Below are 12575 nucleotides of genomic sequence, written 5' to 3' on the forward strand. Positions count from 1 at the left end.
CATAAAGACTGCGTTCTGAACCTGTAAGGGTATAGGGAAAACAAAGGTAGAGTGAATAAAATGGTGGTTGAAAAATGTACAATGGGGACATTTTGCGAGATGAAAGCGAGCAAGTTACGCTTTCTCGCGATAGGTAAGATTAATCTCATGTTATTCTCAACGCTGTTGATAAGACAAAAATTGTTTCGTAATATTTCCAACTAGTGAATTGTACATGTATTGCATAATGCTAACATTAAAGGGAAAATATAATATAAAAAATTAAAACTTTTAAGTATGAAGGAGATCTAAGTTAACTCTTGAAAAGGATTGTCTAGTTTTCTGAGATAGACGATGTACACACTGTGTTGGTAAAACTATATAAAGACGTTTTGCATAAAGCACGAAAAGAAATCATTTAGATTTGGTCTTTTCACCTGTCATTCCGAGAAGCCTATGCACTTGTGCACTATACGTGTATTCTTGCCATATGACCAAGCTGTCGATGTAGAAATCTGCGAAATCCTCGTAGGTACCAGCAGTTGTCAGTCTGCAACCGACGGTGAGGGCGTTGTAAGTGTCCGTCGTCATGTCAGTGGTTAGTCGACATGTACTACTGACAGACACGCCGTCTACATATGCAGTGATGTTTTCATTTGCGCTCCACGTGAACGCCAAGTTAAGCCATCTGCCTTCGGGAACAACCTGCAAATATCAGAAAAAGCTATACATAAAAGAAATGAACTGCACCTCTTCAATAAGTTCGTTCGGTTTACTATTGTCAACATTCAGTGCATTAAAATGAAATTTCTGTAAATGCACGTTACGGTCTGTGGGTAAATACGAGATTATCCAGTAAGAATTGCGTCCTACAACATAACGACCAGAATTAATTTTCACTCGCTACTCCTTCATATGGTCTTTGTTATCTCTATGGTCTTTGTTATCTACCGATAGAGTAGGAATATTTTTAAAGTGGTGTCTTTCCATTTAATTAACTACGTACGACGCCGTATTGTCCTTCACAAGGGTTGAATAACTTGAGGTTTTCTCAGTCGGACACCCCAACGTTGCCGGATATTTACCGTGTACGTACCGAGAGCAAAACATTTGTCTCCCACAGAGTGGCTGAATCTCGGACGGTCACAACCAAATCAGATTCAGATTTTACGATGCTGAATCCCTCTTCCGTTCCTACGGACCTGCGATAAAGATGTGATAGTTTTTCACCGAAAAGAAGACGGCAACACTTTTCGCTCATTTTACACAGTAACAAATCATAACAAAGCACGTTTTTCTACGGAACACTGCAGGCCAAAACGCAAGTCCTCGCAAGCATAAGACATACCCATATAGAGAGGTACAACTTCCATGATACCAGACGGTGCCTAGTGCAGGTAAATGCAACAATCGTTCACACTTACAAACAGTTAGTTGGGGGCGTATATACTGAATGTCATGATTCAACTTATAACACCTACATCAAAATTGTTTGTCTCGACGAACTGTCGTTTACATTACTGGTGAAGTTGTTGAATTTTATCCACAAGGCAACACTTAGTCCATATTCGCACTCGCTCGGTTCCTGCAGACAGTCGTCGTCGAAATTTCCTGTAAAACAGGGTAAAAGAGCTCAGGTGAACAGTAAATATCCTACGTTTTTAATAGTGTTTATATGCAAGTGCATATATCAGCTAATAAAATGAGTATTTCTTCAAGCAAAATATGATAATTTGCGCACGTGCGTCGACTCATTTAAATGAGCTAGCTTTTTAGGTTGTTTTACAGCCCTGTAATTTAATCATATTATATTAAGAATGTCCCAATGAGGAATTTAAGCATTTGACATATTTATTGTTACTGGAACCATCGATTTAATACTCCCATACATATTTCGATAACGCATATAGTTTTGTCATGGTTATTACAAGATGAATATATTGCCTTTTATTGACTTCTTCATGTGGGAGTTGACCTAATACAACTTACTGGTGTGCAGTAAGTTTCTTGGCATGAGCTTTTATAAGCATATTGTCTTTCATGACAAATAAGTAAACATACCGAGGACAATACAGGACGAGTTATGTACAAGTTTCACGACGTCATCATCATAAAGAACGATTTTGTTCGGGCCTATAGGGACAGTCGGGTCGACCATTTTCTTCTCATTCATGATTTGGAAAGAGGACGAGATGAGCCCTCTGGCGTCCCAATAATACGATGCGTCGTCATAGTTACCATTTGCTATTAAATGAGAGAAATTAAAATCATTCACAATATCTACCTTCTGCAAAAATAACACTACATGCCACCACAAGGAAAAATCAACATGATTAAAGGCACGATCAACCGTTTAGTCTACCCCATGAAGTCCATAAAAAGTGCAGATAGAACCTTCCCTTTGTGAACACATATTGTGTTTTATTTAATGTAACTGGTGCCAATACGATATGATTATTAACAAGAAATACTGACTACAATCGTGGTGTCTGCTAGCCAAAACGTCCTTGATCAGTTTCACTTTTGTAAATACATAAAGTTCTCTTCTATATATAAACAAGAAACGTGGGTATGGCGAGCTTATTAGCGCGACGAGCTTTTGATTATCTGGTACACGTCTCTTTGTGTCTGTCCTTCTATCTCTGTCTCTGTCTGTCTGTCTGTCTGTCTGTCTGTCTGTCTGTCTTCTCCCCCCCCATCGACAGGGAATGACCAGGTACTGTTTCGTCGCCTTGTTAGGTTTATTTTCATCTATCGGCCGAAACAAGGCATAGAGTTTTTCAGTTCAAAGAGTCACTGTCTCCGACCATGTAAATTATAAAGATACATTACAATATTGTGGTAATTGTTACATACCGGTCAAATAGAAAACCTGCCTGGCTTCCCAAGCGTCGACAAATCTCTCCCAGAAAGACAGAGATTCGAACGTCATATTAGCAAAATTTCCAAGGAAATCGTTCCTTCTTCCGACCGTCATCTTCGTGTCCAGATCCGTGTCCCTTATCTTACGGTATCCGTCCGGGTCGATACCGACTAACCTACCATCCAGGAACAGCATGAGGCCGCTTTGATCCCGCCACGACAGGCCAATGTTTGTCCATGAATCTGTGTAACATTGGGTTCATACATGTACAGTTTCATTTAGATTAGTCTTTTTGTGATATGTATCTCTTTTCTTGTGACAAGGATAGCATTGGAATGAAAACTGGATTATATGCAGTCAGTTGTATTTGTCCTCGAATGACCAGAGTTTCGGGCAGAATCGAAGTTGGGGGTAATGACACTTTGTAGCGATTACTGTCCGGAGTTAACAAAAACCAAATAAAAGGCAAGCAATGTAGGAAGTAGAGAGCAGCAATCTCTTGGCCTGTCAAGATACTAACTACTATAATACCACAGACAAGAACTCCTCGTCTGTGATGATACATATCAAATATTGCGTGAAGTAGCTTGTCCATATCTATAAATATGTTTCGTGTATTTGAACATTTTAATTTTTATCAAAATTGTCAAACTAATTGCACGAATAACCAAATTGAGTTCTCATCGAGTATTCACATTATTGTACACTTTACACAGTACCTTTACCTTCATAAGCGGTGAACTCGTGTTCCACGATCCAGCGTCTTGTACCGTCAGTCACGGCAGTTCCGATACAATCTCCCCGCTGATAAACACTGAAACCACGCGTTGACTGTTCACCGGTGCTGACCAGGAATCGATGGCCATCCCCATACAGCCGAGGAACCTTGAGCCACGTCGAGACGGCGAACCCATCGCTACACAGCTCCGGATCACTAACACATTCCGACGGAAAGTCGCCTGATATTGAAAGGAAGTTGGATGGAACTAGCATTGTACTCAATTTATTGCTAGATTTTGTTTAAACGAACTACCAACTGCTAAAGAAAGAGTGTTTAATAGGGATGTTCGATAGTGCAGCAGCTGACCTATGGAGTAATGTTGCCATTCCTACAAAATTCCTAAGTTTGTTTTTATGTGAAATAATCGCACCATATTGTGAAGTTTAACCTAACTCTTTGTTCTGTGCCCCGGAAGGATACCAAAACTTTATCAGAGTAGACGATTAACTTTGAATTACCCAAGACGAGCCAACCATGTTCACTGCCATCGATCTCAATAGCAGCTCCCTTGTGATCACGACCCATCGTCAACTCAAGGAAACCCTCCGATGGCCTGGATATTGAATTGTAGCCGACTATTGAGTTCAGCTGGCCAATGAGAGCTGAGTGATCGCGCCTGACGTAGGCGTCCGTCGTCCAATAGTAATCGTCGTTCAAAAGGTGATGGTACTCGGCGTCTAAATACAGAGAAAGAGTATGGTTGTCAATAGAACGGCATTTTCAAGAGTACTATTTGCTTTCTTCTCTTACTTTTGACATGTGTATTTATACCCATAAGAAGCTTGTAGAATATTTGCTCTTAAAGGTGCAGGTTTTTATCAATTATCTCTAGGCAAATTGACTAACTGTGCATAACTTTTAAAGGAGAACAAGGACTAAAATCACACAAACAGTCAATATCAACAACCACTAATGCGAGAACCAGGGATTGAAGACAGCCCCTTTAAAGTCAGCTAGACTTCATGGGACTGGATAACTGAACGTATTCGAATATTCCCTACACTTTGGGTGGTATTTATTGGACTTGTACTTCCTAAAAATACACATGTACAAAAGATTGTAGTTGAACCCGGTAACCCTGACTTTGATAAAGAAACGCGCTAAAGCTCACATTTCATCCACTCTTACCGGTCATTCCTAGCATCCGGGAAACTTCAAATTGGTATAAGCTCCGACTCCAGATGACAAGATCACTCAGGACTGCATTGGGTGAGCTGGAATTAAACTGGTTGCCGATTGTGATTACGGCGTTGGTATCTGTCGAGTTGTTCTCCTTTGTTTCTGTCGTTATGGCAACTCGTTTGGTGTTGATGTACACTGTTGTACCAATATTAGGCTCCCATGTGAACGCGTAGTGGCTCCAGGTGTTCCATGGAACCTTGGCGACGTCAATGGTACTGATATTGTCCGCAAGACCGTCGGAAACTGAAAAGAATATTTCACCACATTTCTCTTCATTGATTGTCGTTTTTTCTTCCAAATATTTTGTAATCGTAACTCTTCTTCACATTATGGTTGACTTCATGCAAATACTTTTACAAGTAAAAGCGAGATTGTCTTAGATACAGTTAATTTAATTAACCCATCGAGCTGCGTACTACTGCGTATCATTATCAATATAGACAACATATTTCTTGGACAAAAAACGATCAAATACAGATAGAACATAAACACACATTCGTTTTCCACAGTACGTTATATGCCCCGTCAGAAATGCAAAGTGTGAAATTATACGGGATTTTACATATCTATGGTTTAACATGTCATGTGTCTAGAGCTGCGTTGCTTGCTCTCAACTTTACGTAAGGAACTGACGGAAGTTCTCACCCGTGAACTGCAAATTATGCCCATTCGTTATTTGAATCGATGTTCTGTGTCCGGTTTCTGCGCCTGCGTAGACGATCGCATCGCTGGTGTTGTCCGCCGCCGGGGAACTGAACAGATACATCCAGGTAGAAATGCTGAACCCATTCTGGCACGTGATTGGGTGACTGATACAGTGTGTCGTGCGAATATCTAAATATGTACCTCTATCTTCCAGTTTCGGATAGACACCAATGCCAGCACGTCCTGTTCTGTGGGTGTAGCCTCCGCCAATCAGTTTGTATTGTGCTTCGTTTGATAAGGATTTGTATTCTTCCGCGAGCAGATGGAAGGGATTTACCGTCACATTTGGTGCGGCTGAGAGAGAGAATGTTTAAGTCATTTTATCCAACAAGGTACTAAAATCAAAGTGCCAGATAAGTGTGAACATGTCTCACAAGCGTCTTACAAAAGTAACAAAATCAACATAATTCAGACGAATTGTTAAATTGAGTAAGAAATACCAGCAAAATACAAAGATAATTAATGCACTCTCGGTACTCATTAAAGCCCATCCATCATGTATGGTTTACGGACACGGAAAGCTTAGTTGGAATTTGAAAGTTCGTTGTCTCTCACTTACAGATCGTCTGTCCAACAAGGTCACTCGGCAATACTTCAAGGATGTTGCTGAAATTATAGTTTGGCGTCATATCTGTGAAGTAAGAATTGAAAAAATTCCAATTAAGAATAATACCTAGAGTAAACAAATTTACTCACTTGATAGGCTAGTATTTAATATTCAGAACCTACCTATAGGGTTTACAACTATCTGAGGATCGTCACGACGGAGACTTAAATTTAGTGTTACCGGTTTTACAAGTTGTGTTTTCACTAAGCTACTATTGAATTTTCTACGTACGTGTAGACTATGACGAATGTGTTGTTGTAAAGTGACACGATAACAGAATAAGTCTATTAAAATTCGTGAGACAAACTCACCGATCTGACAGCTCACTCCGGTAAAAGCAAATGCACATTCGCAGTAATAAAATCCTTTGCGATCATGGCAGCTAGCTCCGTTCTGACATGGGTTGGAGGCGCACTCATCTATTTCTGTAAGCAAATCCAAATAAATGCAATGAAGATTGCACAGTCATACTCGTCGCCAGTTCATTGATAAACCCTCTTTAGCGTTGTTAACTTGTATCAGTATCAGTGCTAATGTAGTTCGCTGTAATGACGTATTCCCTATTTCTACTCTTGTAGTTTGCATCTGCGGAATAGGAAGTGCTCCTTCTTTTCGGAACCCTTGTCATCACCTCTTTATCACATAATGAAGTATTCATACGCTGTCATGTCGTCAATTAATATTGTGTGTGTATGTTCATTACCTCTACATTATCTGTTATATTTCTTTGTCAGCTCAGAACTTCGACCCGACGACTCGTGATCGACAGCAAGATCTTGACACACTGTTTATTTTTGAACTAGTACTCATCTCTCATTATAACTGCATCTCAACGTACTTTGCGAAAATCAAACGATTTTTAATGTGATATTCATACCCATATATCCAATCACAAAATCAATTGATAGCTTCAAACTACAGGGAGAAATGAAGGACATGTTACAAGTTAACGTTAAAATCCGTCCTTTTAAATTTCAACATTACCTGTTTCACAAAGAGTTCCGTTGTAGCCCTGTGAGCATTTGCAGATAAACGCCTGGTACCCGTTATCGTGGCACTCACCGTGCACGCACGGGCGATGGGTGCAGTTGTCGCCATCTTGAAACGTAAAAAATGGAGGATAATAGTATGAACTTTTTGAAGACAGTATGTAACAATTAAAAAACGTTAATGCACGTTTGATAATTAGTTTGGAACATATGTTGACTTGCGGTTTATGGTCTCTGTGTGACGTACGCCTCAATGGCAATGGTTTCTCATGAAAACGGCGTTAAGAAATAATCATCGATGTCCCACTCCATTCAGTTGTTAAAAAGTTAGAATGCAATTTGAATTCAAAAGATCAATGTAATACATTTTCAAAAATATCTTTGTTACGCAGGTCATTTTCACATGACACAAAATGGCCTCACATGTTGATACATGCCATAGATTCAAAATAGTTGCTGGGAGAAAATGCAAAAGATTGCATTCATAGTAATTTACAATTGAAATTCAGTTCAGAATTAAGTGACTGCCATTGGCTGTTAAATTATAGTAAATATCGTTAATTTACTCCATCATCCAACGATTGAAAATCCCAATTATACAGGATGAGGTACCCATGACCCACAGTGTACAATTATTGAGCAATGAAGAATAACGAGTATGCCTAATGGCACAGCACAATGGCAGGGCTTTGATCTCATCATCCTCTAAACGGGAGTTCGTTATACTCTGGCAACATTCGGGTCTAGAGCTCACTATCCTTTGATCATGAGTTTGATACTCTAGTCATTAGGCCATGTTCAATTAAAGTGATGCGCTTAACAGCTATACGAAATACCAGGATGTACGATCATTTTAGGGAGATTATAAGGGCCAATTTTAACTGATCAAGACAAGATTATAACAAGTTATTAGCAAAATGATTTGTCAAACCGTTTCCGCCCATGAAAATCATGCGATTTGTGTTCTCAGAATCTTCGTCGATTCTAGTCGCCCATAGAACTAGTTCGTCAAATTTTCCCGTGGCGTGGTCGACTTTCGCCCCGGTGTCGTTCAGTCGACACCCTAGAGTGAGAGTATTCTCTGTAGCGGGCACTGCAGCTGGAATTCCCACCTGGTCTTCGCCGACAAGTTCACCATCAATGAATACCTGAAGAATTTGTGAAGTAGTGTAAGTACAAAGATCAGTCAATTGAACTTACTCCAGAATCCATAGAATGAAGATATATGATATGTTTAAAGTGCATGGATGTAAAGGTTTTAAGAATCGAACTTACAATTTTATATTCGGGAAGCCGATTTAAAATCTCTGCCACTTTGCCTCCTTTAACAATCGGCTTATTATTATAGTTTTATCCATTTCATTTCTCTACATGCCAGTGGTCCTTTTAAACTATCACAGTTCAGTTCAAAGTATATACCTCAATGCCAAGCGTCCTGTTCCATCGGAAAGCAACGTTTCTCCATATGTCGTGTTCTATTGGCTGCGTCAAGTTCACGCTCCAGGTCGTGGTGGCGTCCTTCAGCGACACGTGGAAGTTGGGACCATTCCGGGTGATGGTAAAGCCCTCCGACGAAGATGCGCCTGCATCGAACAGCCAGAAATGTCATAATGTATCAATGTGAGCATGCTTTTCCATTGTTACAGTTGATTTAGAAAAAAAAGCACGAATGAAAAGTACCACATTAAAACCAGCGATAAAACACTGCACAAGCAAAGAGCAATTGACGAAAATGACTCACTTACGATACCGTACGCGTCAATAGACCTTTTCCTGGTTATCCCATAATGCATTGCTGTGGCTGTATCAAACACCGTATACACACTCAAAATAACAAAAATGTACTGATTTTGTGTGTACAGCGGATTGTTATACAAGAATGACACAAATTGACAAAACGTGTATCCATCGATCGGCGATGAAAATATAGTGAGACCAGGGTTTAACCTTCCATAGTCTTCTATGAGTAACATACGCTGCGTATACCCTGCGGCTAAAAAGTTCTATGAGGTACGTTTTGTATACCCTAGCGCGCACTGCATCATGGAACCGGCAAAAGCACCATGGCTGTCGCAATGTATATTCCTACTGATGGTGTACCTTGAAAATGCTCATTCAGATCCAGAATTCTCATTAAATTCTCATTAAAACACGAACATAATAAACAAACACCAAACGGGCCTCACAAACCTGAAGTAACGATAAACTGGCGTCCATGTTGATCGAGCTCTTCTTCGCTGAGTCGTATCCACAGTGCCACTGTCAGACCTGATGAACACAGCGACGGCCGACCGATGCAAGAACTTGACAAGTTCCCGAACTGAAGACAATCGTCGCCGCTTATTCGGACAGCCTTCCCGTCAATACCATAAGGGTAGGACTCGGAATAAGTGGCGTACGCTGCAAGTGTGGAATCGTTCTGGTAGTTCGGATAGTACGTCCCGGCATCGTTGGTATACGTGTGGTCGAGAGGCCAATACGACGAGCCGGCGATGGATGCGGTTGTGGCTTCGTATGATGTATCTGAGAAACAACAACAACAATAACAACAATAACAGCAACAATAACAAAACAATGATATTCAGGAATACGTAAGCAAATTGCAGTGGCCTCCATCGTTGTTGAAACATTTTATTCACGTACCAAACTTCACAGTGTTTGTGTCATTTGTTTAACTTCTGGAAATTTGTTGTTTGTCAAGTTGACATCAGCAGTGCGCAATTTTTGCATTGATTGATGGTTACTTTGAAGACATTGAAATTTATCATAGGATTTTTCTACAGTAGGCATTTCTAAATATGCAAACAATTGATGGTGAAACCACGCCTTCGAACTTACTCTTTTCGCAGTCGTTACCGTAGTAGCCTCGTTCGCAGACACACGAATATCCGTTAACTTCGTCATTACATTCGCCGCGATTGCTGCAGGCGACGCTGATACAGTCATCAATATCTGAAAGACAGATGCGATTTCTATAACTGAGAATCAAGGAGTTTGAGTGAGCACACCTGAAAGTACACTGAACCATGTGCTATCTAATGGTAGAAATCAATTCTTGTTACAGTACAACCCCATGCCCCTATATAAAATGTTAAACTTTGTACTACAGATTATGAAAATTTAGGCGTAGCATTCATTGTCTTGCCGTGTAAGTCAGGAAACTCATATGACATGTTTGTAAAATTGTTTAAGCCACTGTACATTTTGTAGTTTTCCATTAAAACGTCATCACGCGAACGGACCAATCATAGGCTACCGAAAATGAAATCTTTCTAGTTCACTATTAGGCAGAGTAAGTGCACTTGTTATTGTCAGCAGAAATCTAAACGGGCATGACCCATCGGGGGGGGGGGTCAAGTTCATTTTTCTGTAAACATACTGTAAATATTCAATGTTGAATTTTGTTTTGAAGAGAATATGTAAATACTCAAGTTCGAATCATTAGTTTTGAGTATGTCACTTCAGATTTATTCCGCAGAAAATATATGATATCATCAGTATATTCTGTCGCGAATATTGTCTCAAGCGGCACTCACTGTCACATTGCGTGATACCGTCGCCAGAGTATCCCACTTTACAAGCACAGGTGAAACCGCCAATGGTATTGCTGCATTCTGCCACGTCATCAGATAAGCAGGTGTCTTCTTCGTCGGTGCATTCATCACTATCTGTAAAATGAATCGCATTTGTTCTGTTATCGGAAATCTATATTCACCTCATAACATCTGAACACCATTTCAAAACACCACCGACAGAGAAACTTTTTTAATTTTTGAATTGAAAATGGAAAACGTAAAAAATTGTCCAGATAATACCAGTTTTTTGTCAGTCCTACCCGTGCAATTGATCCCATCGCCGGAAAAACCGTCAACGCAGGAGCATGAGAATGACCCAGCGTTGTTTGTGCAGGTGGCGTTGATGTGACAGTTGTGCGTTCCTAAGCTGCATTCGTCGTCATCTGTAGAGATGAAATGTATAGATCGGACAACTTTTATTTTTCGAACAGTCAGAACTGCAGTTACATAAATTGGTCCTTTCACCTTGCCTTAGAAAATAATTTTGCCAAAAAAAAAAAAAAATATTGCAAATTTCCAGGTGCAAGTCTTGTTTTCACTATGAACACGTGTCATTGAAGTACAAAATGGATTCCAGCTAGTGAAGCTGTAAGTGAGAGAAGCTATCACACTCTTATACCAATATGCCCATAAATTCTGATTGGAGGGAGCCGCTTTCGACATGTAAAGTGCCCAGAGGAGAGCAAAACTACCACTCTTTACTGTCTGCTTAATTTCTGTCTCAAGCATAAAGATGCACAATTGACCCCAAATCATTTCACACTGTTTGTCTTAGTCACTACGGTCAGTTGTTGAAAACGGTCCAGAAACAAGAACATATGTTTGTTTTTTGCTTTTCACATTTATAATGGCGACTGGAGTAATATCAAGACAAGTGATATCTTTGGCAATTTAAAAGGGAGGATCGCATCGTATGTTATTAAGTTTTCAGAAAAGTTCGAGAAGTACAAAGTAGAACACTATGTTAAGGACAGAATTTCCGGTTTGTCCAACTTACCGACCATGCAGTTGTCGCCAGAATATCCACTTCCGGTGCAATTACAAGTGTAAGAACTATTAGCGCCTCCGTTGTCGAGGCAGAAACCGCCATTTTGACATGGACTTGAGGAGCACGGTGATGGCGCTGTGATAGAAAAAGTTAAAATCCCGTAAATCAATAAATACTTTCCACATGTGTACTTGTATAAGGAATTCGAACTTAAAATGTGAACTTAAATTTTGTCAATAATGGATCAAAATTGCAGCGAGTTCGGTTTGCAGTTACTTGCAGAGGAAAGACAACTTCTACACGCTAGACCATGTCGACCCCAGATTCGGTGCACTTTGTCCCTGGAGTATTAACGACACAATATGTGTTCTTTGTATAACATCCCCTCCCCAAAGAAACTCCAAAAACTGAGAAATTGCCCTAAAAATTATCCGACCTACCCAAGCTTGAAAAAGCTTGGCAGTGCCCGTTTAGTAATCCCTCCCCTAACAAATCTTTATTTACAATATACACATTTTTGCCAAGAGCCTCGTGTCAGCCTGTGAATGATACTTTATAGTGCAAAAGTAAAACGCACTTTTATTTTCGTTACAACTATGTCCCGCTTTGAATGAAATGAAAACAAACAAACAAAAAAAGAACAAATATACAAACAAACGAAGAATAGATATATGCTCGTGAAATAATGAGTCTTTGAATGATGAGAGTAAATCCTTTGAGTATAAGAGCAAACTTGAAGACGGCGTAATTCCTTTATTTGCACTTGATGCAGACAGCTTCCTCGGCTGTCGTTTGATACGACGATCACTTCATAAGGATAAACGTATGCGATTTCTTTCCGCTACTCGTTGCATTTTGAGGGCGCTACTCTACTGAATGTGATGTGGACTTCAAAACGAACTCATC

General features: G+C 40.0%; 1 protein-coding gene across 1 annotated transcript in view; it reads right to left on the reverse strand.

The window, feature by feature from the left end:
- Positions 1–6061: 6061 nt before the first annotated feature.
- Positions 6062–12575, reverse strand: part of LOC139147018 (fibropellin-1-like) — a 30598-nt gene continuing 24084 nt past the window's right edge. Inside the window, exons 3-12 of the mRNA XM_070717868.1 lie at positions 11679–11804; positions 10942–11064; positions 10643–10774; positions 9945–10058; positions 9297–9629; positions 8526–8689; positions 8038–8254; positions 7102–7215; positions 6429–6542; positions 6062–6141 (exon numbers count right to left, since the gene is read on the reverse strand). Coding sequence (XP_070573969.1) covers positions 6062–6141; positions 6429–6542; positions 7102–7215; positions 8038–8254; positions 8526–8689; positions 9297–9629; positions 9945–10058; positions 10643–10774; positions 10942–11064; positions 11679–11804 — 1517 coding nt within the window. The remainder of the gene's footprint in view (positions 6142–6428; positions 6543–7101; positions 7216–8037; positions 8255–8525; positions 8690–9296; positions 9630–9944; positions 10059–10642; positions 10775–10941; positions 11065–11678; positions 11805–12575) is intronic.

Source organism: Ptychodera flava, chromosome 13 (assembly GCF_041260155.1).
Source record: "Ptychodera flava strain L36383 chromosome 13, AS_Pfla_20210202, whole genome shotgun sequence".
Taxonomy (NCBI): domain Eukaryota; kingdom Metazoa; phylum Hemichordata; class Enteropneusta; family Ptychoderidae; genus Ptychodera; species Ptychodera flava.